Source organism: Cyanistes caeruleus, chromosome 1 (assembly GCF_971803275.1).
Source record: "Cyanistes caeruleus chromosome 1, bCyaCae1.hap1.1, whole genome shotgun sequence".
Lineage (NCBI taxonomy): Eukaryota > Metazoa > Chordata > Aves > Passeriformes > Paridae > Cyanistes > Cyanistes caeruleus.
In genome coordinates this window covers 43,658,406-43,681,582 of record NC_141701.1, presented here as the reverse complement: position 1 = coordinate 43,681,582, position 23,177 = coordinate 43,658,406, and the positions used below count along the sequence as shown (strand labels likewise).

General features: G+C 42.6%; 2 protein-coding genes and 1 long non-coding RNA gene across 6 annotated transcripts in view; 1 reads left to right on the top strand and 2 right to left on the bottom strand.

The window, feature by feature from the left end:
- Nucleotides 1-14,011, bottom strand: part of GAREM1 (GRB2 associated regulator of MAPK1 subtype 1) — a 101,873-nt gene extending 87,862 nt beyond the window's left edge. Inside the window, exon 1 of one of the 2 annotated variants that reach the window (XM_086889297.1) lies at nucleotides 13,537-14,011. In XM_086889297.1, the coding sequence (XP_086745423.1) occupies nucleotides 13,537-13,657 (121 nt within the window). In that variant the 5' untranslated portion in view covers nucleotides 13,658-14,011. The remainder of the gene's footprint in view (nucleotides 1-13,536) is intronic. The other variant, XM_086889303.1, reaches the window with a different exon arrangement.
- LOC147655465 (uncharacterized) lies at nucleotides 14,000-18,704 on the top strand. Of its 2 annotated transcripts, none has more exons than XR_015286877.1 (2): nucleotides 14,000-14,207; nucleotides 14,429-18,424. It is a non-coding gene; the product is annotated as an uncharacterized LOC147655465 (long non-coding RNA). The 2 variants fall into 2 exon arrangements; XR_015286876.1 differs by having other exon boundaries at nucleotides 14,068-14,270; nucleotides 14,429-18,704.
- Nucleotides 18,705-20,835: 2,131 nt separating this feature from the next.
- The window catches only part of LOC111924835 (ras-related protein Rab-10-like), a 32,278-nt gene continuing 29,936 nt past the window's right edge, over nucleotides 20,836-23,177 (bottom strand). For both annotated transcript variants that reach the window (XM_086889316.1, XM_086889325.1), the window contains one exon: nucleotides 20,836-21,205. In XM_086889316.1, the coding sequence (XP_086745442.1) occupies nucleotides 21,131-21,205 (75 nt within the window). In that variant the 3' untranslated portion in view covers nucleotides 20,836-21,130. The remainder of the gene's footprint in view (nucleotides 21,206-23,177) is intronic.

Sequence of the window (23,177 nt, the reverse complement as noted above, 5' to 3'; positions counted from 1 at the left end):
AAAAAATAAATCCAAAGTAATACTGACTTGACCTTCCATCATCAGCACAGACTTCATGTCTTTGAAAAGATTCCTTTGACAGCATAAGGAGTCATACTTATTTTGATTTTAAGATGACTTATATTCTTCCTTCTTTTGCCAAAAACAAGGAGTGGGGAAAAGTTGTAAGCATGGAAGTTCAGGCAAAATTAGTTGAAATTCTTGTGTGCTGTCTGTCAGATTAAGATTCAATCCACTGCTGTTCAGAGTCGCTTTTTAATTACAAAAGAGGTTAAAAAAAAAAGAGGTTTTAAAATATTTTTATTTGAGAGCTAGGCATCAAAGCCAGCTCAGGTTGTGCCTCACAAACTCAACAACAGTTTCGCATCATCTCTTCATTAATTTGCTGCTGAAACAATGCAGGAAATGTCCGTGAGACTTGTCCAACCTCATCCAGCCCAGAGTGCTGCCCAAAAGCTGCTCATCTGCAGCAAGGTCTGCCACCAGCAATTACACTTGTCTCTACCTTGGATGGTGGAGGGAGGGACAGTGAATCTTCCTGAGATGCATCTACCCAAGCAATAGTTTGTCCCAGATGAAGCTTCTTGCCACTGTACACCTCGGAAAAGCCGCAACTGCTGTTGGCTGCACTGCAACAATTTTCAGCTGTCTGAACAGGGAATCCAGTTTGCTTCACTGACCCTACCTGCTCAGCAAGGAAGGAGCAAGGACAGCAACACCTTCAGAGTGCTCTATATTACTACCTGGGGTACTTTGTGCATTGATGTAATCCTTCAGCCCCACAGTACTGTGATCAATCAGACTTTGCTCTGGGCAACCATTAAGTATTTCACAATCAAGAGAAAGGAGATAAGGCTTTGTTTCTGCAATTTCAATTTGTTTCTGCAAAAGCCTGATAAAATCAAACTGTTTCAATCCAACTGATGCTGAACTTAAGGTATCACCCCCTAATTCCTAACAAGAGAGCAGAGACTCCCAACCACCTATTCTTTTTATGCCTGCCAGCAAGAAGACAGATTTATTTCTCTAGGATTAGCATTTTGCTATTGGAATGACTGGATATACCAGTACTGTTGCAACAAATCAGCATAAACCATAATCTCATTACAAAGCTATGGGACAGATTAATCCACTGAAAAATCCAGTTTGTTCCAAGGCAAGCTTTGCCCTAGCTGCAAATATACAGAGACGGCATCTCAGTGAGTCCTAAAAAAAAAAACCCGTCTGACCTACTGCAGGGAAGAGAAGAACAAATATTTTAAATAAGCAGTAAGTGGAATTTTGGTGCCACTGCCACTGATGGTAAACTCCCTGCTGACTTCAGCAATCTCACAGTTTGAACCTTGGCATCTTGCTTTCTTTGTGTTCATACGAAAGCTAGTGAGAAAAAAAAACAACAAAACAGTAGTAACAACACAGATTTCATTGAGCTTTGTTTGTGTTTACTTCAAGCCTTCAGAACTAACATCCCAGAATGAGAAACCTTACTTTTTTATGAATTCAAGCCAAACAAGCCAAAACACATCTTTCAACACAGACTGCTTTTCACTCCCACACAGGGGGGAAAAAACCACTCAGTACAACAACATCTTAATGCTCGCGTTACAAAACAGAGTAACTTCTGTTACTACCATAATTAGTCTTCTTATTAATACTGAGCATCATGAGATATAACTGCAGATTTGCCATATCCTCATGATAGATTTAGTTCTATGATTGATCAAACAAAACAGTCAAACACCATGGCTACTTACAACAGCATAGAAAATATCAGCAATTCTTTAAACTATTCTGATACTCTGCAACATGTTGAATATGTGCCAACTATTAGTAGCAACTATTTGTCAGGGTAAAAAAAGGAAAGAAAAAAAAATCTTACAACCACTGAATTCCTTAAAAAAATTAGATTCTTACAGAAGAAAGCTCTCTGGTTTCCATTTGTGCTAAGAAAAATAGGAAGGAATAAGTTTAACTGCACTTAAAATGGTCACAGGTTAGAAATATTGAGAAGAAAGCTAAGTAACTTTTCAATGCATCCAAGAGAGGTTCCAGCCTAGTTTATTGTTACCATAGCAAGTGAGAGAAAGGAATTATGTTCATCTCATCTGTAGTTAATTTTGCATTTTGAATTCTCATGGCCAAAACTGAGGGGGTAATAAAGTTAAACATTTATCTGCTCTTTGCAATCAAGGCACCAAGCCTGGAAATAAAGAATGCAAAGAATAGCTTTCAAAAGCTGTCTTATAGGTAAAGAGAACAACAGCACTACATGACCAAAGGAAAAACACAGCAGTAATGAGACCTCTGAGCAGTTTGCTGCCATACAAATCAGCTCCTTTAAATACTTCATGAAGAGAACCGAGGTTCTCTTTCACTAGAGGCAGGCATTCCCCATTCTAGAGAGCTCCTGCCCAGATGTGTCTGTAAATACTGTGAGGTCCACTGGACAACACACTTCCAAGTGCCTGTTTAGCATCAGGTGCCCAGCTGGGGAAGTTTAATCCTTAAGAGGTGGGAAGTCAGCATTTAGCATTGCACTTGAAACACTGTTACTGGCTTCCTATTTATGTCCAAGCACAGATACAGAGTAGTTGCTTCAGCTGATCAAGCCAGAGGCAGCTGCACACCTTTGCTGCTGCACAAGTCTCAGGCACTGTGGTCAGGGAAGGCTGGGTAAAGCCCCCCAGAGTTGGGATGCCAATGAAAAATATTTTAACCCTACCAATCTCATGGATTTAAGAGCTACAATTTGATTCCAGATTGCCCTGGCAGACAGAGAAACAGTCTATTCATTCAGACTTTTCCTGGGCACAGCATGAGAGCTGGGGAGCTCTCATTGACAGTTATTTATAATTAGATGATATTTTAAAATAGCATCCAAGTAAACACGCTCTATCCTCTCATTATCTATCCCAAGTCCTAAAGGGACACTAAGGCACTTTGTGCTGCACAGCAGTGATCCCTGCTTGAACTTAGGGCATCTTGGATAAGCTCCCAATCAAAAAATAAAGTAGCCCAAATGCAGGAGCTGCTCAAGCATGGTTTTCTTTGGCTTTCATTACAACTCATCATTACAATTTAATTTGTCGCTCATCTTTCTTGCAGCCTGGGTTAAGAATGAAATAAAAACAGCTGGAAGTGAACAAAAGTTCAGCTCTGCTCTGAAGTGGGGTCACCACCTGGCTGCTTGCCCAGTGGCCTGACCCACCTCCCTGTGCCCTCGGAGTCCGAGCAGGCACTAATGGATTGTGCACACACGGCACCCGACTGCTGGAGCTGCCATTGCCTCTGCATCTTAGCTAAATCCACCCTACCCCTTCTGCTCAACCTGGAAAAATTCAATTAATAATAGGCATGCCTCTTCCAGCATGGGCTGACTGCATACAGAGACAGAAGTATGGATGTTCAGGCTCTAATGAGGCACCTCTTTGGTCTGCTCACATCCTGGAACAGTACCTGAGTAATACAGGAATACTAACAGGAGGAATACATTTAAAGCAGCCCCATCATCTTCTCTGATAAGAACAGTCTTAATCCTGAATGTAGTTTATTTCCATTGCTTCAGAGAAATCTATACTTAAGCTGTAAAGTATAAGAAGAATGGATTTGCTTTTAATAAAACATAAGGGACAACTGAGTAACAGCTATTAACAGCTCTTTGATAATATTTCTATCACCTTAAGAAAGCACACATGAAAGGAAAAAACCAACCCCCAAAAGAACACACCCTCCTGTGGAAAGGAAAGCTTCTCTTTTGGTAAGCAACATGCAGAACACAGAGTGAATAAAAAAGCCCATCATTCCTCACTCTCCCCTTGAGGGCACATTTATCTTTGCCCACAGGCAATTTGGACTTAAGATATTTTGTTATGTACTGACAGGAATCCAAATGATATTTGACATTGCAACCCATAAGACATGCAACAGAAAAATCTTCCCCTCCAGCTCGCCCTACATTTGGCTGCAGTGTTGTTACAGCTTTGCTGCTGGTCTGCAGCCACATCCTGGGTCCAGGGGCTGCAGCAACACGTGTGTGTCACTACATTTTGTATTTTGGGCCCTCTCACCTCTCTGAGTCACACGTGTGCTGATGCTTTTTTTATTTTCCTGCTATGAGTTTTCTGCTTTACATTCAGAGATTAAGACAGGGGAAAAAATTGTCTGACCATAATGAAATTACGTAAGTGCAGCTTGGGTAAGACCTCAGATTTAACACTATGGTGTGCCTGTGGCCCCTTCAAAAAGGAAACAGGGCAGTTTGTCCTCTGAATACACAGAAGTCTAAAAAAAACCTGTTAAGAAAGAAGAATTAAATGTTTTGGAAACCAGTCTTTCAGCAAGGATACACACCTAAGATTCTCCTTTTGGCTCATCACATCATGTCACAAATGGGCAAGGATTACTATTATTCTTACAAATACACAGCATGCCCACTCTCATTCTCTAGGTCAAGCCAGCAATCAGGGTGGGCTAAGAAAAGGAAGCATTACATGCAAAGCCTATCAATTCACATTTAAGTCCTGCCAGCAAAACTCCCTTCACTGAAGTTAAACAAAATATGTCAGCAGCAAAGCGTAGGACTCCTGAGAGGGAGATCCCACATTTTCTGCACTGATATCAGCCACCCTCTGCAGCAGGGAAGGAATTGCAGCTCCTTCTAACAGCAAGGAGATGCAATTCCAGCTTCTGCTCCCAGTGACCAGAAACATTGAAGTCTATAGAAATGCCTAAAATAACTTTGCCTGCTTGCTTTCTCACTTCTGGTAGCACATACACAGCTATCCCTCCTGGAGCACACACAGCCAAAGCACCACACTGCTCTCTGGTCCAAGAAACATCCTGACTTCCTCCACGCTGAGGGAAAAAGAAGAGGGCAGAGCAAAAAGAGGAGAGTATGGAGAGATGGAGAAGCAAAGTTTGCACAGGTGCTGGAAGAAGACAGCACAACAGATGGAAGAGGTGAAAGGAAGGACTACCCTATGTGAAGACAAAAAAAAGATAAGAGAAGCAGCTCCTGCTCCATTCTGCCACTACTGGACAGTGCTGGGAGTTTTACCTGACAGAGACCTTGCAGAAAACCTTTTAACACCTCCTGGAAGCCCACAAGTGCAGGACAATAGCCTGGGGCATGGAAAAAATGACACAGGTTGAGCCAAAGGTTCCTTGAACCCACCATATTCTAAAGGGACACACTGAAAGATGCAACAGGAAAGCTGGACAAGAAGAGATCTGTGCACAAATGCCTTTTTCCTCCCCCACCTTGAAGAAAAAGTTTCCTTCATTTTCCCACCCCAGTCTTCCCTCCTTCATCTCCAAAATGGTGAGGTGCCAGGAAGCAACAAGAATAGCTTTTAGTGGGGCAAATAAGCAAAACTGCCAGCTGGAACCACAACAACAGAAAAGCTGCAAACTGAAAAACAAACACAGGAGAAGGGGTATCCAAGCATTTGTGGGCTACTTGGAAATAGCTCCTGGAAGTTAGTAACTTGAGTATCTAGACTGCATAGCTCTTACAAACCCAGCTGCAAGGCAAACATGCTCTGCTTCAGTCTGGCCAGCTCACGCAGGGCTGAGCAACAGCCCTGGCAGTGCAACACGGAGTGGGGGCAGTTCTGAAATGACTGCTTATGCTGCAGGGACCTTCCTCCACTTGTGCCCTTGGGTCAGCCTTGGGCACACAGCCTGTCCTTTCAGGACAGAGTCAAGGCTTATGCACTCTGTTTAGGGTGGTTAATCTCTGTACTCTGTGTAACTAGTCCATATCCTCCTTGCAGAGCAGAACAGTGTCCCCCCACAGCCTGTAGCCCAGAACATCACCTTTGGAGGATGCACACCCCCACACAGTATCCTAGCCAGTGGCTGGTGCTCCCCTAAACAGAGGCTGCAGTCCCCCTGCCTGTCCCTGGAAACCTGTCACCCATGGAGCCACATCCTTACCCATGCCAGGTAGACATTTTGCCATGAGGGCACCAAGACAGTGGGCAAAGCAGCACATTGCACATAATGGCCCATCAGAAGGGGCATTTACTTCTTTACTTAGCTTTTCTTCTCACTCCCCCAGATCTGACTGTAAGGAGAAATGCCCCAACTTCCTTGTCGCCACCACAATGTTTTCCCAGCTCATTTCAAACAGAATTGCAGCATGTTGTATTTTATATAACATTTGAGTCACTAGGGCTCAGCCCTGGTATGAAGCAACTCCAGTATCAACTTCATCAGGTTGAGCTCGTGGGGATCTTCCAGCCTCTGAGACCATGTTTAAATCTTGATTCTTGGTTCCCTTAGAAGCCCAGACATTCTCACAGAATAAGGAAATCCACACATATCCAAGTTCTCTGTGATTACAAGACTATAACATCCTGAAAGAAAAACCCCAAAACCAAAATTACTTTTCATGTAATTTTGCATTTCTTCAACATTTGCACTTCCAGGAAGCTCCAAGTGACCCTCCCCACTGCAACAAGATTTGCTGCTTTTCCTGGGAAAATCACTATCCACTCCCCTGCTGAGAGCACATCAGCTCTTGCCTGGGTGTGCAGATGCTGCAATCCCTGGCACAGGGCTCCCCATGCCCCCCAAACAGGCAGTTCTGGCAGCTATTTCTTGGCATTTCACATCTTCGTTGTGGCTCGATCTGCTCAGTGTGCACCTGGCAGTCTCAGAAGCGTCTCCCTCCACATAAGAGGCAGCCTGAAGGATGAGGAGGCTCGACTCCACAGCCTCCCCAGCCCCAGGATGACCCTTCTCCCCCCACCAGCATGCAGCACCAACATGACACAGCAGCAGAACAGGAGATACCGAGGCACAGCACCTATTCTAGTTGGTGCAAAGCCTCAGCCAAGCATGCAGGTGCCCTGGCAAAGCTGTGATTTATTAGCTTTATGCTGATTTGCACACTGCCTCAGACACTGCAGTGCAGATGTGGCTCTAATCCTCAGCAAAGACACTCTTCAATCTGCTTATACACCGCAATTTTACATTTCTGTGCTAAGCCCTTTAGATGAGCAGACGTGGCTTACAGGTGGAGCCACAGTGAAGTTCACAAGTTTTTCATACTGCAAATGGTATGAAAATCGCAAACCACAAATGCTACGTAAAACTCTTTCCAAAGAGAAGCACCATTAAAAGCAAAAAAAAATCAGACTTGAAATATTGGCTCACTGAATTTTATGAAGGTTGGTTTTGAGTCATATGCAATCCACATTAAGATGATGAATACTTTCCTATAGGAGAGAGACTTAAGCTGCCCTAATCCAACCAACTTGTTACTCCTAATGCCAAAAGGAAATACAGGAACACCCATGCCCTTTGCTTCTGACAAACCACCACTGGAATGACTGGAACACAACACAACCCTTCCCATAACTTCCATCAAATCCTGTTGCACCAGACCATGCTGTCCAATATCCTCCAGCACTTCATCTTGGCATAGTTGCCTTTGCTGGGGCATTACAGGGAGTGCCAGTTCTCATAATCACCAAAGCCAGGAACACCTAGTTCCAGAACAGCACTTACAGACAAAGCAGAAAACAACGAAGCCCTTCTTTCCTATGCTAGACTTGTACCATTCCTTGCAACAGCAGCATATGATTCATCACACCACATTTGTTTTAAGATTAGGGGTTTGACTAACTGTTTGAGGCACCTTAATACCTTAGATTTTATGTGTATCTTGTGCTTTATTTGAAAGCTAGATGTAATTTAAATGTGGGGCTGAGAACTTAAAAGTTATAGCACTTGAATTCCAGTTAAGAAAAGACAAATGGTATTTCACCTTCCAATACCTGAACTACATAATGATCCAGTAGGTGTTTATCCAGTTAGGTACACGAAGGCTTCTCCTCACAAAGTCAAAATTTGAGAAATTGAAACATAGAGCTAGTAGCTTCATGCCTTGAATAACAGGAATATGAACATTTATTAAGCACACAAGAAATAAGAGCAATGTAACTATTTTCCTCCCTAGCAGCCCTAACACACTACCAAGAGTTCAAATGTCTGGTTGAGAACACACAATACACACTACTAAAATGGGTATGATGCTGAACTGTATATATACCTCACTGGAAGTCCAGGATATTCCTGGGAACAGGTTTTGCCAAGGTACCGGCCTCCATCTCCAGAAAGGCACAATCATCTTCACAGACACCATTCAGTAGCTGCAGGTTTTAAATGAATTTAAAGCTTTTTCACTAAAATGTTTCTCTGCCAGCAGGGGAAAAGAAAACACACCTCTGCCAGCAGGGGAAAATGAAAAAAAACAATCCAACCAAAACAAAAAACCTAGGACCAGTGGTAAGTGGCAAGCTGTCAATTGTTTTTTTCATTCAATTGTCTTGATGGAAAGAGCAGACCACACAGTGAAGGTAGAAAGAAGAGGAAGAAAGCAGGAGATGCTACTGGGATTGTTCTTTAATGGCAGAACACACAGTACAAACAGTCAGTTTCCAAGCTGTTCAGCACCTAAGGAAGAAATCAAGCCATGTGGATACAAGATATCTTGAGGATATTTGCTGTCAATTCAAACACTTGTCTGCCCCATACATAAGAACTAACACCTACCATACTTCATTGTACAAGGCAGCCGCACCTACAGTGGGCAATCAGATCACAGCCATTGCCCAGGGTCTGAGCATATCTGAAACCTCTTTATTGGTCTGTTCAAAACTTTGCCCTACTCCCACTTGATGCCTTTTAAAGATTTATTCAATAGCAGACTACTGAGACACGCTGCACTAGCTTCTCAAAAGAAGGAGGTCATTCAAGACAATTAAAGCACGGATAGCAGCATTCAGACCTTTAAAGAATAAGTCTCTTTGTAGTTTCAAAGTATTGTTCAGCTGGACAGATAACCCGCATTTGTGGAGTGACGCAATGCAAAATTGTCATTATGTACATGGCCATGCTGTTCTATTGAGTACGATCTTCTTTGATAAGATGTGAGGGTGTACAGTTTCCAGAACTGGAATCAGCTCTACAGTAATGTGCTCAGCAGAACAATAGTCCCCTGAACATGACTAGGGTGGACAGTTGTCACCATGAGAAAGTTTTGAAATGGAAGAGGAGAACCTGAAATAAAACTAAATAAAATCCCTTTGTCCCCAGGAGCAACAGCAGTACAAACTTGCTATTCACTCAATACTTATATGCACAGGAGTTCACCTAAGGGTAAGAAAGTAGAAAACTACCTTTTAAATCTGTTACCCATTTTACAGATTTTTCCTTTCTTTACAGCCACCAATCCTGCCATTTCATCTTACAGCACATTTACAATGCATAAGGAAGAATTTCCTTTACTGTCTCGGTGGCTCGGAGATCCACCATCTCCTTTGCAGGAAAGTTCAGCATGTTTCCCCTGCTATGCACAGTAGGGAGTCACTTCTCTGTGAGCTGAGGTCAAGTGCCACTATATTTGATCCCAACAGCACCACCACATTTTTTTTTTTTTCCTAGATATCTCTTAGGAAAAAAAATAAATCAGAGAACCACATGGCCTTTTAATCCCATAAACTTTAGTCTTTGTGCACAAACTGGGAATTTCTGTGAACTCTTCCAGTTCATATCCAATATATGGGTAAAAAAATATCTACAAGCAAAGGCTGATCTCTACTTGTGAAAACACAGCACGACTGCCTGGGAAAAAGGGAGTTCCACTATGAAAAAGAATGACAGGCTCTTGGGAGTCTGAAGGGAGCAGTGAGCTTACAAAAAAAAAAAAAAAAAGCTTGGCCTAAAGCTCAGCTCTATGCAAAGCAATATTTTCTAGATCTTAACCTTGATAGCATTTCTCTTTTACCCTCCAAAATTATCCTTAGAAAAATAACTACCAGAAATTTAAAGCCCTGAGATCACCACGCACATCATTTCCGCACTAGCAACAAGACACAGGCACAAGTTTCGCCAGCAGCTTTTTGTCCTGAAGGTCTGAGGAGAGCCAAGGCCAGCCTCACACAGCCCTGGTTCTCACAGGCCAGCCATGCTCACCTTTTGCCCCATTGCAACAACCACACCATGATAAAATCTCCTTCTTGCCGCTTCCCAGAGCAAAATCCTTTCCCCACTGCACCCACCCACAAGTCTCTCACTGGGGTGGGATTCAGCTGGGACAATGCAAATGGGGACTAGGGGGCGGAAGGGGGGAGGACAGGAAAAACACAGCACAAAGCTCGTTCCTCTCTTGTTCTTCAAGTCTTGCTTCTTTTCATCTGAAAGAGCCCACTCAGTGAATTCCACAGTGGGAGACCACGTCCACGCATTTTCGCTGGTAGGGTATTTAGCACTTTTTTATCAGTTTTGTGTTTGAGTTATCATCTAGAAATACTTAGGTTGTTATGGAGGTTGGGAAAAAAAAACGAAAACACAAAACCCATTTGCTCTCTTCAAGAGTGACAGGTTTGGAGTTTTTTCAGTCTATTTGTTCAATTAATATAACAATATTTACTAGCAAAACAATAAAACACACAAACGTATTGAAACAAACAAAATTTGATTTATAACTTAACAGCATCCAAAAGCATAACCTGAAACACTACCAGTCTTAAAAAAACCCCAAAAACCTGAAAAGTTTCTCAGGTTTTCAAACTCTGAAAAAGAAAAACCCAGAAGCTGACGTATTTATCACTTCTAGATTGATAAGGTAGGCATGAATGCCTAACTACTTCCAACTATATCTTGATGTAACAAAAGACTACTTCCTCCCATACCATCAAGATAAACCTTCCCTTCTTAGCAGAGGACCAAATTTAGTGCACATAAATATTTCATAACTTCATCCTGTCAAGAAATCAAACTGAATTACTTAAGGGCAATTTTCCAGGAGCTGCACATCCAAACTCGAAGAATAAAACGGAACTGATCATTCTCATTCTTCTGCTTCATACTGAAAGGCCAGAAGCTGAAGAAATAGCGCAAAACCGGACAACTTGTGTGGGTGCCATCTAAGAACATTATCCACCAAGTACTAAACCCCATTAAGAAATGTAGAAACAACACATTAAGACTGGCATCTTTCGAAGGGAGTACAACTCCAGCTTTACAATCCTCTCCAACATCCTCGTCTGCCAGAAGAAACAATTCTGGCTTTCACAAAACTTCATTAAAATGGGAACAACAGCCAAGAAACAACTTGCTGCTACAGACAGAGGCCAAGCACAGAATCAAAAGGTGACTGAAGACAGACATCTACAGGTGGTTCGATTTCCAACAGCATGGAACATACGCAGCATCCACTGACCTGGAGAGGAATTCAGCACCTGAAGAAGACATCAGGCCATTTCTGTGCAAACAAACCCTGACCCAAAGATAAGGGCCACATCCTGATAAAACTAGCACAAGACACTACCTTGCTAACAGAGGTACCCTTAAACTTCCTAAGACCCAGATGATACACATTTGGATTGGACTCTGCATTTATTTTCTTCAGTGTTGCATCAAGAAATTTTCAGGCAGAGCTCCATTTGTTAACTTTGCAAGACAAGAAGTGGGATGCAGAGCAACCACCAAGCAACAGCCCGTGCTCCAGTCAATTCCAAAAGCATTGCACATCCCCAGCTTTTCTCCTTTAGACGGCTGTGCACCGATTCATGGTTGCTTCCTCTTATCGCAAGACAACCTCCTCTGGAAAAAGGAGAGGCATTCTCTTCGTATCCCCGAATCCATGGCGTCTGTATTCTTTATAAAATATTGATTTGTCTGCTGTCTGTAGTGCCTGAAGTTAAAAGTACATGCATTTGAGTAGGCAAAACCAGACCCACGAGCTGCTGAATTGGGCAGACCTAAATGAGCTCCAACCCAAAGCCCTTCACACTGAGCTCCACCTGAGCCTGCCTCCTGGCAGGGCTTAGTGCGGGGTTGAACCACTAGTGCAGGACACCTACAGCAACAGCTGCCTCATGTCTGGCCATCTCAGGACATGGGCAGAAGAGCTCAGGTCTGTTGACATCCATGTGTCCATGCACGTGCTCTTAAATGCAGCGCATGGGACAAAAAAGCCTTTGCACAAAAGCCACAACATCTTTGTCTCCCCAACAATTATGGGATATTTCCATCAACAGCTCCAATACAAGACACCCCCCCAGAAAAACCCCAACCGCTGCTTGCTCCAAAAGCCATAAACTTTCTCTACGCACAATGCTTTTTCAGGTACCTTCCAACAAAGAAGGACAAAAGGACAGAGACAAGGGAGATTGGGAGGAATAACACAGAGAGGGAAATTAATCAGTCATCAATATATACATCCTGTTAAAGCCTGAATCAGTGCCAGGGGCCTCAAGTAAATTAACAGCCTTAAGTGCAGTGACTGGAGGCCATCTTAGTAGCAGTTCCTAGTGACAGAAGGTATTATTACGAGGGACTCCTTAACATACCCAGGACAACATACATTTGATAGTATGATGAACAGGCAGATACAGTTAAAAAAGCCAAAACCTCTTTTCTTTAACCTGCTCCTGAGTGGCAGCTCCGAGGAAGCACTATGAGTGAAAGGGAATGTAGTGCATAATCCAGGGGCAAAGTCAAAAATCATCACTGCATTATGGAAACTACTGCTAAGTAATAAAACAGTCTTGGTCTTGACCTGTACAGTGGGAAGAGAGGATGATGCCTGTGCTCACTTTCAACTTTTCAAATCAATACCAAACTTGATAAATCAAGAACTGCTCTATTACATCATAAAAGTACATGATGACTTTGTAAACTAATGAATTAAAAAACCTAGATTTTTTTTTTCCCCCCAGTTTGTGAGTTATCTTCTGCATTCCTTTAGAGAGCTGGACAGTTTTCATGAAGCTACCATGCAATGCACATACACATTATTACAAAGCAGCTGTCTGAGCCGCTATAGAAAATTTCCCATATTTCCCTAGCTCTCTCTGCCGACACGTTACTTTCCAAGACATGGATCTAGGAAAGGTAAGACGGTCATAGCTGTTCTGTCAGACCTGATTCATATTTCCTGGAGTAAACAAAAAGCTGCAGACTTGGAAACGGCAGGTGAGCACCCAAGTGAACTGTAATAAAAAGTTATCTAGAGACTGCAAAGGCTTCTTATGTTACTCTTTTTTTTTTTTTTTTTTTTTTTTACGGGTCCGTGCCTTTCTTAGGGAAATGTAACAAAAGGGATTTAGCCCACATGGCTCTTTCGTATCCCTTCTTATTTGGCCTTGTTGTAGCATCTCTTCACCAAAACACCGGATCTCCAGTGCTGAAGATGCCCTTCCACGCTTAATTTGTGACTGCGAGGACCTCTCCCAGCGGGGCAGGCTGCTGAGAGCAAACAGGCTCCACCGAGCTGCGCTCCGCACGCACCGAGGGGGCGCGGGGGCACCTTATCCAGATATTTTGGTGCAAAGCAACGCGCGGACCCCGCGGCTCCCGGGAGCCTCGCAGCGAGCCCCGGCAGATGCCAGCTGAAGGAGCGCCGGGAGGGAGAGCGCTCCCGGGAGCCGCGGGAGGGAGGCACGGGGCGCTCCCGGGACGGTGTCCGGCAGCCCGCCCGCAGCCCGCAGCCCGCCCGGCCCCGCTCCCCGCCCCACGCACCGCTGTCCAGCCGGGCGATCTGGGGCAGCCGGTAGGTGCTGACGAGCAGGTCCAGGGGCACGGCCACCGCGCTCCACTTCACGTCCTTGAGGTTGCAGCCCAGCGGCGGGCCGGGGTCCATCTTCCCGGCCCGGGAGGGGAGGGAGCAGCCAGACAGGCAGCGCCGGAGGGGTGCTCCCACCCGGCGGGGCGGCTGCCGGCGGGGCGGGCGGCGGAGGGGGGCGCCGGGAGGGAGGGAAGGAGGGAGGCTCGCTCCGCGCCAGGCGCCCGGGACACGCGGGGCTAGGCAGAGAGGGAGGCCCGCCGGGCGCCCGCTGCTGCTGCTGCGGCGGCTGCTGCTGCTGATGCCTCTGCGGCTGCTGCTGCTGCTCCCGCCGCCCCCCGGGACCGGCTGGGGCCGCCCGCCGCCGCCGCCGCCGCGCCTGGCCCAGGAAGCGCCATCCCAGCACTGACTAATCAACAGGGTGCGAGCAACGCCTGCGCAGCTGCCGCTCCTCCCCGCCGAAAAGGAAAGTGCCGGGCTGCCCGCCCGCCCGCCCGCCCGGCGCGGAGAGCCAGAGCCGGAGCCGGAGCCAGAGCCGCCCAGCCCGTCCCTCTCACTCCACCCTCCGACCGCTCGCCCGACGTGCAGCCCGCGCTTGGCTATGTATCTGTCATTTTAGCTTTCACCTGTGAGTCATGTATATACGTGTGAGTTCATGTACACAGGCTGTGCACTGTTACTGCACACGCAGGTATTACATATATTGCGTATTCAAAGCTCTTCACGCCACGGGAACGTTTGTAGACATTCGTTCTTTAAAGTGGCTTATGCGATGAAGTCTTTTATGATCTTCGTAAGATACTTTATTTAATGTTATCTGTCCTTTATTTTACGCATTTTGATTTCCAGGCTGCCAGACTGCAGAAACTTGGAAATTGAACCAGAAAAACTCCTGGGTGGCTGCACTATACTGGGCTCATGTTTAGTTTGTTCACTTATGTGTCAAAACTGTTTATTTTACTGCAGCAAACTTGGCTACATTTAAGCCTTTACTGTTATAAGAGATATAAATATATAAGAGATATAAAGATATATAAGAGATATAAAAGTGCCTCGCAGTGATTGGCAGAATGACATCCACAGCCAACATCTCTCTCCAGGCTCCAGCTTCTCCATCTATCCTTTTGACACCACGGATGGCAGAGCTCTGGGAAGAGCTGTGGTACCAAGAGCACTCCAGCCACTCACCCTTCCTTGTGGCCTGGGTAAAGGGCCAGACACTGCTGCATGCCTTTGTCACTGCTGGTGCCACAGCACTGCCAGCACGAGGAGGGCTGAGACAGACACGCTCTTGTTCTGCTCTGCTGCAAACAGAGACCGGGACTTTATCCATGGTCTCCGAGATGAAACAAAGACCGTGGAAACTAGTCGATCTAGAAGACTACAGAAAATTCAAGTTACCTTGCTTTAAGTGGGTCAAGGTTGTCTTGGAGTTCATCTTGCTGTGGGTCCATGCTTTAGCTATACAGTGTGGCACTGGGTTTTCCCAACACTGTGAAAAACCTTTGTTCTTTACCAAGAAGGTTTTTCTGCTGTTAGATCCTACCTACCAGAATAGATAGCTTAAAAAATGTTAAAAATTTACCTTGGAAAGATACTTATTTTCAAAGTAGTTTTCCTTTTACCAAGTTCACCGAATGCTTTTCATTACCAGTGAATTAAGCTCTTGAAGGGCAAAATAGTACCACAGACTGGGTCAGGTTGGGAGGGACAACATTGGGTCATCTGGTCCAACCTCCACGCTCAAGCAGGGTCATCCCAGAGCACATGGGATGGGATTGCATCCAGACAGTTCTTGAATATCTCCATTGAGGGAGGCTTCACAACTTCTCTGGGAAATCTGTTCCAGTCCATGGTCACCAGCACAGTAAAGTTCTTCCTCATATTCAGGTGGAACTTCCTGTGCCTCAGTTTCTGCCTGATGTGTCTTGTCCTACAGCTTGGCATCACCAAGAGGAGCCTGGCCCCATCCTCTTGACACCCTCTCTTTAGGTACTTATGAACAATGATGAAGTCTTCTCAGTCATCTCTTCTCAAGGCTGAACAGCCCTGGCTCCCTCAGCCTGTCCTCATAAGAGAGATGCTCCAGCCCCTTAATCATCTTTGTTGCTTTCCACTGGACCCACTCCAGGAGTTCTATGTCTCCCTTGTATTGAGAACTGGACACAGCACTCCAGAGATGGCCTCACCAGCACTGAGTAGAGGGGCAGGATCACCTCCCTGGATCAGCTGGCAGTGCTGTTCCTGATGCACCCCAGGATATCATTGGCCTTCCTGGCCACCAGGGCACCCTGGCTGGCTCATGGACAGCTTATCCACCAGGACCCTCAAGTCCTTCTCCACAGACCTGCTTCCCAACAGGTCAGCCCACTGGGGTATCAGCCACTCCTCACAGCTTTGTGTCATCAGTGAACCTGAGCACTGTTGCTAAGAGCATTATTGCTGAAATATGGAATGCATGGGTTTAGCTCATTCAGGCTTGATGAGGTTTCCAGGTGCAGTATGTGAAGCAAAGCAGATCAGATCAGACTGAGATTCACCAGGACTTGAAGCACTAGTCTGTCAGGAATTGTTCTTAAGCACTGTCTTGGGTACCATTAATTCGAGGAGAGATACCATCTCACAGCATATGTCTCTCTCAGGCATCATGCAGTTCTGCTGTCTAGGAAGCATCTTTCACACAGAAATGGTTATTGTTGATTTTTCTTAAAACATTTTTTCAGTCTTCTGTACTAGATGTCCTATGGCCTTTAAATCTGCCTTCTCATAACCGTGTTTGTGTTCTTTCCAACCAGTGAAAACCCAGCCCATTGTTAATCATTTTACTGGAACAATGTGCATTTAAAAAAAATGTAACTTCTAGATACTATCTAAATTGCATTCAGTTGTCTCCAGGCAGAGAGTTCACAATGCTTACTAGTACTTAAATGCCTTGCTTTTGCTGTTGGAGTCACTTTGTTATGTGTCCTAACTGTACTCCAGCTCCACCTCCTTGGAATATATTCTAATAATACATAAATGGCATTCAAATCACCAGCACATAACAGAAATTTCTTGTTTTAACTGCACCTGATGTATAATTAACACTTTAGATAATTTCCCTGATGTCTAGCAATGCCTTAGTGTGATCTCTTACCTGTCTCTTACTTGTGTAAAATGCTAATGAAGCCACCAGACCTGAAGAACAAATCCACCCTAGGACCAGGCCCTCAGTTTCACAATGTCTTAGTTTTTGTCTATGTGCCTTTCAGGTGTTCAGGGACAGTCTTTATGAATCCACAGAAAATTCTTCTCATAAAACCATAAGCAGTGCAAAAGAACTTTCTGAAATTATTCTTAAATGCATTTTGAATTGACTTGCACATTGACTTCACAACACATTTATGCAGTAGTCTGTAAAATCTGTAGTATATATGTATTCCATTGCCAATAGCATTATTTTTAAAACATTCCAGATCGTCCCCAGTTCATATATGTGCTAGCATTTGAAAAGGATACAACAAATTCATTTTAGTATGTGTCTGGTAACATGCTTTACCGTTTTCTGTGGATACATCAAATAAAACTGAGCTTCATACAGTAAGTTTCATGGGAAACAATAATATTTAGCATTTCTTTAAAAAAAAAACCCTAGTCATTTTCTTTCCTTGTTCCTATATGATTTATTTTTTTTTTTTTATACGAAAGGTTCAATTTTCCTAATATTTACAGATCCAGTGGGATATAAAAGAAGATGCAATGATCATTTCAGAATCAGATCCTAAATTTCTTCCTCTGAATCTCAGAATTACAGAATTATTTAGGTTGGAACAGACCAGCAAGATCATTGAGCACAACCTTTGACCAAACACCACCTTGCCAACTAAACCACATCACCAAGTGCCACATCCAGTTATTTTGGAACACTCTCAGGGATGGTGTCTCTACCCCCACCCTGGGCAGCCTGTTCCAATGCTTAACAACCCTTTCCATGAAGAAATTTTTCCTGGTGGCCCACCTGAACCTTTGTTGGCCTTTCTAGTGAGAGTGGTGCTTATTCCCCACTGGCACACACCTGTAATCTACAATAAGTATGTTTGGAAAAAGGCAGTTGTTTTGCCCCAGAAGATGTGAGGAGAGCACTCATGGTGCTCATGGAGTGTTAGGTGAAGCAGGAGTTAGCATCCTGCAAAAACTGCTGTGGGAACCTGAATATCTGCATCTCCTTCAGGTGGGACTGTATCATACCTAAGCACAAGTAGTAGGAAACTGTGCATGAAGGAAAATGTATAGAAGAAATTCCTTACTTGAAATTCTCATTAGCTATAAAGAGAAGAAATCAAAATTACAAATTAATCTGACCCTTTTTAATCTATTTTCATTGTTAGAAAAAGGAGGAATTACATGGAGGCTTAAACCTAGAGAACTAGTAGATGAACGGTGAGTTCAGGACAGCTGAAAGTTCATCAGAGATCCACTGCTGAAAGGCAGAGCTGCAGAATTTGATCTGTACAGAGGAGGGGAAGTGAGATAAAGTTGGATGAATCATGAGAACTTCAATGACCTGAAATAAAATAGAAAGTAGGTCAACTTACTAAATTATTAATAAATATATAGACTATGTATGGACAAAACCTGAAAGATAAGCTTCCAAAAAGTTAGAAAATTGGACTTTAATGAAAGCAAGACTGTTGATAAGATGCACAGTGATAATACTAAGGAAAAAATTGGTCTGTTATTCCACAGAGGGGAAACTCTATTTAATCATCACTGGTGATGCTGATGCTTTCAACATCAGCCTTCAACTTTAGAAGACAAATGTGATTTCACTCCAGCACCACTGACAAAAGTCCAAGGCTAGAAAAAGGAATAAATAAACTGGAAAATGTGTAGGCAAGTTAAAGGATTTTTGGACAGACTGGACCCAGTGAAACTCTCTTATGGTTCAAACTATGCTAAAATTGCTACTGATTATCTCCAAGAATCAACAGAATGAGTTTCCAGAAAAAAAAAAAGGGATTGCATCTCTCTCAAAGGAGGGAAGGAAATACCTATAGAAACTGATCAAGTGGATTTCTACTAAATAAAGAGGTTTTAATAGGCTTTGTGGATGGGGGAGAAAGATTGAGGATCATTAAGAGTTTCTTATAATGTGCTCTTAACAGAAAACCCCCAAACAAACAGTCTAGGCAATATAAATACAAAATTATTTGGAAATTATTAGTACTCCAGAACTGAAAGAAGACATTGAACAGGATTTCACTTAGATCCAGAACTATCCGGGACTCAACATCATTGATGACTGAACAGATGACTGAACTTCTATTTAGAGACTGTACCTGTAGGAAGAGGCTCCAACTACGTTGGAGCACAACATTAAAATTAAGAGTGATCTTGGCAGACTGAAGCAACTGGGAAAAAAAGCCTGCAAACAAGGATAAACGGAAAGTTTTACACATCCAAAGGAATAATCAACTGCACAAGTATGTAGCAGGATAAAGAAAGCAGTTCTATGGATCATAAGCAGTGCTAGACTACCTCACATTGTGTTGATGCTGGAATGCATAAATAGGAGTAAGATAAAGAAAAAATAATTTCAATCTATCCAGCTGTTTTTATGTAAACTGGAACAGTCTGCTCAGTTTTCAGGACTACAGTCCAGGATAATTAAAAGCAACTCAAGAACTTTAAGAGGAGGGAGACAAAAAGGGCAAAATATTCTGAAAACCCAAACTACAAGGGGAAGGTTGGGAGTTCTCTTGAGAGAGAAGAGAGGAGAGGCAGAGGTGTTCACCTACATCAAGAGGAAAGGGAGAACCTACTTTCCATGTGTACCAGTTAGGTCAGGTATTAGGAAATTTCCTGCTTACCAGACCAGTTAAGTAAGGACTGTTGCCACGAAGAGACACTCTGAAATCTCTACTACTGCAGGTCTCTGATCATCTTCTTGCATTACAACAGGGGCAGCTGATCAGAGGCTGAGATAGGATGAGAACCTAGACTCTTAAAATCCCTTTCAGCACTATTTCCTTCCTCTACTATGGTTTTAATGAAGGCAGTTCCTTGTTTTCAGATCTTGTGAAAAGCACTAGCTTCAGTGACTGGCCATGATGATGAATAGTCAGGAGCAGCTGTAAATACACAGCCTGGACTATCCTTTTGCACTGTTTTTGCAGACACACCAACCAGGGTAGGGGCACATGAACTCGGCACTATGCTCAGGCACATTTTGGTCCCATGTGCTCAGCTCCCTTTCTCAATACCAAATTTAATAATATTTTGATATTATAACAATCTGCAAACAGCCCACAAAAAAGAAGCAAGCATATTTCAGAATGTTTGTGGCATTTCAAAACAGTAAGCCAGTGGGGTTAGTTATTTTGGATGTGCTGGGATGGATCAAAACACAATTCTGCACAACAGCATTAGTCGTTCATAAATGGTGATAAAACAACCACATCTCCTATGCAAGGAAAAAAAAAGACAGTATAGTTGCCACAATTCTTCAGATTTCTCAACCTGTGTTTGTTTTTTGCTTATCTTGCAGGTTTGAGTTGTTCTTGCTTTGCTTTTGATAAAGAAAAAGTAGCCAGAATCCTGATTCTGCCCTTGTTTAAAATGAAATATTTTCCATGGATTTTAAAGATATTACAAGTTTGTATAAAACAAATCTACTATGAGCAGAATCAGATACCTTCTCTATATACACTTTAAGAAAGTAATATAAATATATCACAATATCAAAAACGCCTTTTATTGTGATCATTTGTGACAAAAAACATTTGAAAATGCATGTATGCTGCTAACACCTGTATAAATTATTTTAAGGAATTATGTAATTTAAATAACAGAAACATTATTATTATTACTGGAGGTATTCTGTTGTTCCATGTTTTCTGAATTCTTTGGAAGGTCCAGCAACACAATCTAGTGGAAGGTGTCCCTCCTCATATTAGGGAGGTTGGAACTAGATGATCTTCAAGCTTTCTTCCAACCCAAACTATTCTATGACACCAATCTTTGTATGGTTTATCCCTTTCTCTCAGGCATCACCTTTGCAGAATCCCTATGCAAGGGTATTGAAGTAGCACGTACATGTCTGAAATGGGTATAAAATAAACCAAGCCAAAAATTCTCTGAGACTTGTCTTATGGGATTGCAGTAAATATCAAGTACTTAAAGAGACATTAAATGATTTCATATAGAAGGTTGATTATGTGATGATATCAATGTTCATTGTATTACAAATCTCGTATAAATAACACATACAAAAGAAGTGAAGGGTGTTTTTTTAATAACAGAAAATTAGTACATTTAGATTTCATTTCTGCATTTGCATTCAAGCACTGTCACCCTGTGATACATCTAATAATTCCAAAATCAGACAACTGTTTTATCTTCACATTAAAAATACAAAAATATAATATAAACATATAAAAAAAATTGGCAACAAAGTCTGTGTAATACAAAGGATGCCTAAACACTATTTTTGTGGCTCACTTTTAAAACCTTGTGTGTTCCTTTGTAACACTTGGTACTTCCTGAAGAGAAAACAGAATAAGAAACAGTATTTCAGAATGCACAGCAGGCTCTCTTCTTAGTTTCTTTTAGAGACACAATGTCTAAGTCATGTAATACACAGGATTTCTGAAAAACAAACAAAAGCAAACACTTCATTAAGATAACTAGAACATAACGGTTGAAAAGTTTGCTTTTTCACATACTTTAATGTAAAATATTTGGTGCAGTCACTGGATATGTTTTCCCTTTGAATATTTAATTAAATGATTGAAGTTTTCTAATAAATTAGATGGAAATTGACACCCATGCAAGTCCTATTTGGCATCTTTACATTCTTTAGCTGCCTCAAACATCTCCCCTAAATGTGAAGGTGACAGAAAGTGTCTTTTGAGGAGTCACTACAAACCATACATGCCAATCCCATAAACCTTTATTACATGAACTGTTCTATAAGTACAGGTTCTTCTGTTGACTACACCAATTTTAGCTGATTTTCACTTAAGTAACCTTATCTTTGAAGTATTGGGCATGGGTTGAAAAAGCCCAGTTGAAAGGAACAGGAAATACAGAATATCAGCAACTCACTAAAAAAAGGCACAGGCTATTAACTGTTATAAAACTTGTTTTGTGAAATTCACTAAAATTCTGTTTTCTTGCCTCTATTTAATAACCAGGAATACCCCCACATGGAAACAGTTCAGTCTTTATCATGATAAACTATCAAAATAGCACTCCACCCTTGTAAAACATTTATGTACTGATTGCAAAAGCAGATTATAACAAAAATGAAAATCATCAAAACCAGGACTCTTCCTTTCAGCAACGAGCTCAACTAGATAATTAATGTTGACCAGAGAAACAATCAAACCCGGTTGTGCAATGCAGAACATGTCGCAATCTTGGTCTCTGCAACTACAAACACTGAACCCTGAACTAGGACTCAAAGACACAGAGAATATTGTCACATGCCCAGGAAAATAGAAGCCCCAACTTCACAACCTGCCACTCTGTTGCCTGTGTCTTGGCAGGCTTACCAACTAAGCACAGAGAAGTAAGTGCAACCACTGGATTCACCACATTCCTCTCTCAACCCAAACCCAACAACCATAAACTAGCATGCCTGACAATAAAGAGAAGCCTCCAGAGATAACAGCTATCTAAATTGGAATGAATGAAATCCAAAGCACAGGAAAAAAAAGAAAGGAAGAAGGGAAAAAAGGCATCATGCAGTACAATACTAATCGTGATTCAGAATTGAAAACTTACACAAAGTCACAGGGTAGTTGAACATTGACTACTTCCAGAAAGATTCACCTAAAATTACGGCACCAGAACGAGGGCAAAATATAAAGTCTCCCCTCTGCTACAAATAAGCTTTATGCCTCTTTGGCTGAGAATATTCATCACTATTTAAAATTCTGGAGAAGATGCATGGAGTTTGTTTCCTTTTTCCTTTTGCAGCCATAGTTCCAGCTCTTCCAGAATGCTGGCCGCCCTGTGCCAGAGCCATCCCCACAAAGAGAGTGGCTGAGCTCATTCCCCCCTGAGGCTGCAGGGACCCAGGGGGCTTCCACAGTGCATGGTGCTGGGGGGAGAAGATGAAACATCTGGGAAGGGATCAAAAGTGATGGATAGAGGAAGGAGCAGAGGGCAGGAAATGTATTGTAGTGTCTAAACCCCAGGATGGATGCTGAAGATGTCATCAATAAAATTATTAGCAAATACTGTCTGACTAGCCTGTCTGAAGACTGTGGCTTACTGATTTTAGAAATTTCTTGTCATAATGAATTCTTGTCATAATGAATTCTCCACATAATGAAGAAATACATCAGGTGCCCTTTTAATTTTTTTTTTTACCTTGTTTTTTTTTTTTTTTTTAATAATTATTTATTTTTTGCGTGGTAAGGACCAAGAGACAAAACATTTTTATTACCCTTAAGAATTCCCACAAATAACAACACGCAGCTTTATAGCTTCTGATTAGTTTTAACTTTTTACACAGTTGTGGGAGGTACAGGCATTAGATATGATTTCTGCTAGGCAGAGACATCATTTGGTAGTCTGCAAGCATAGACAGTAAATTAAAAGTATGAAGACC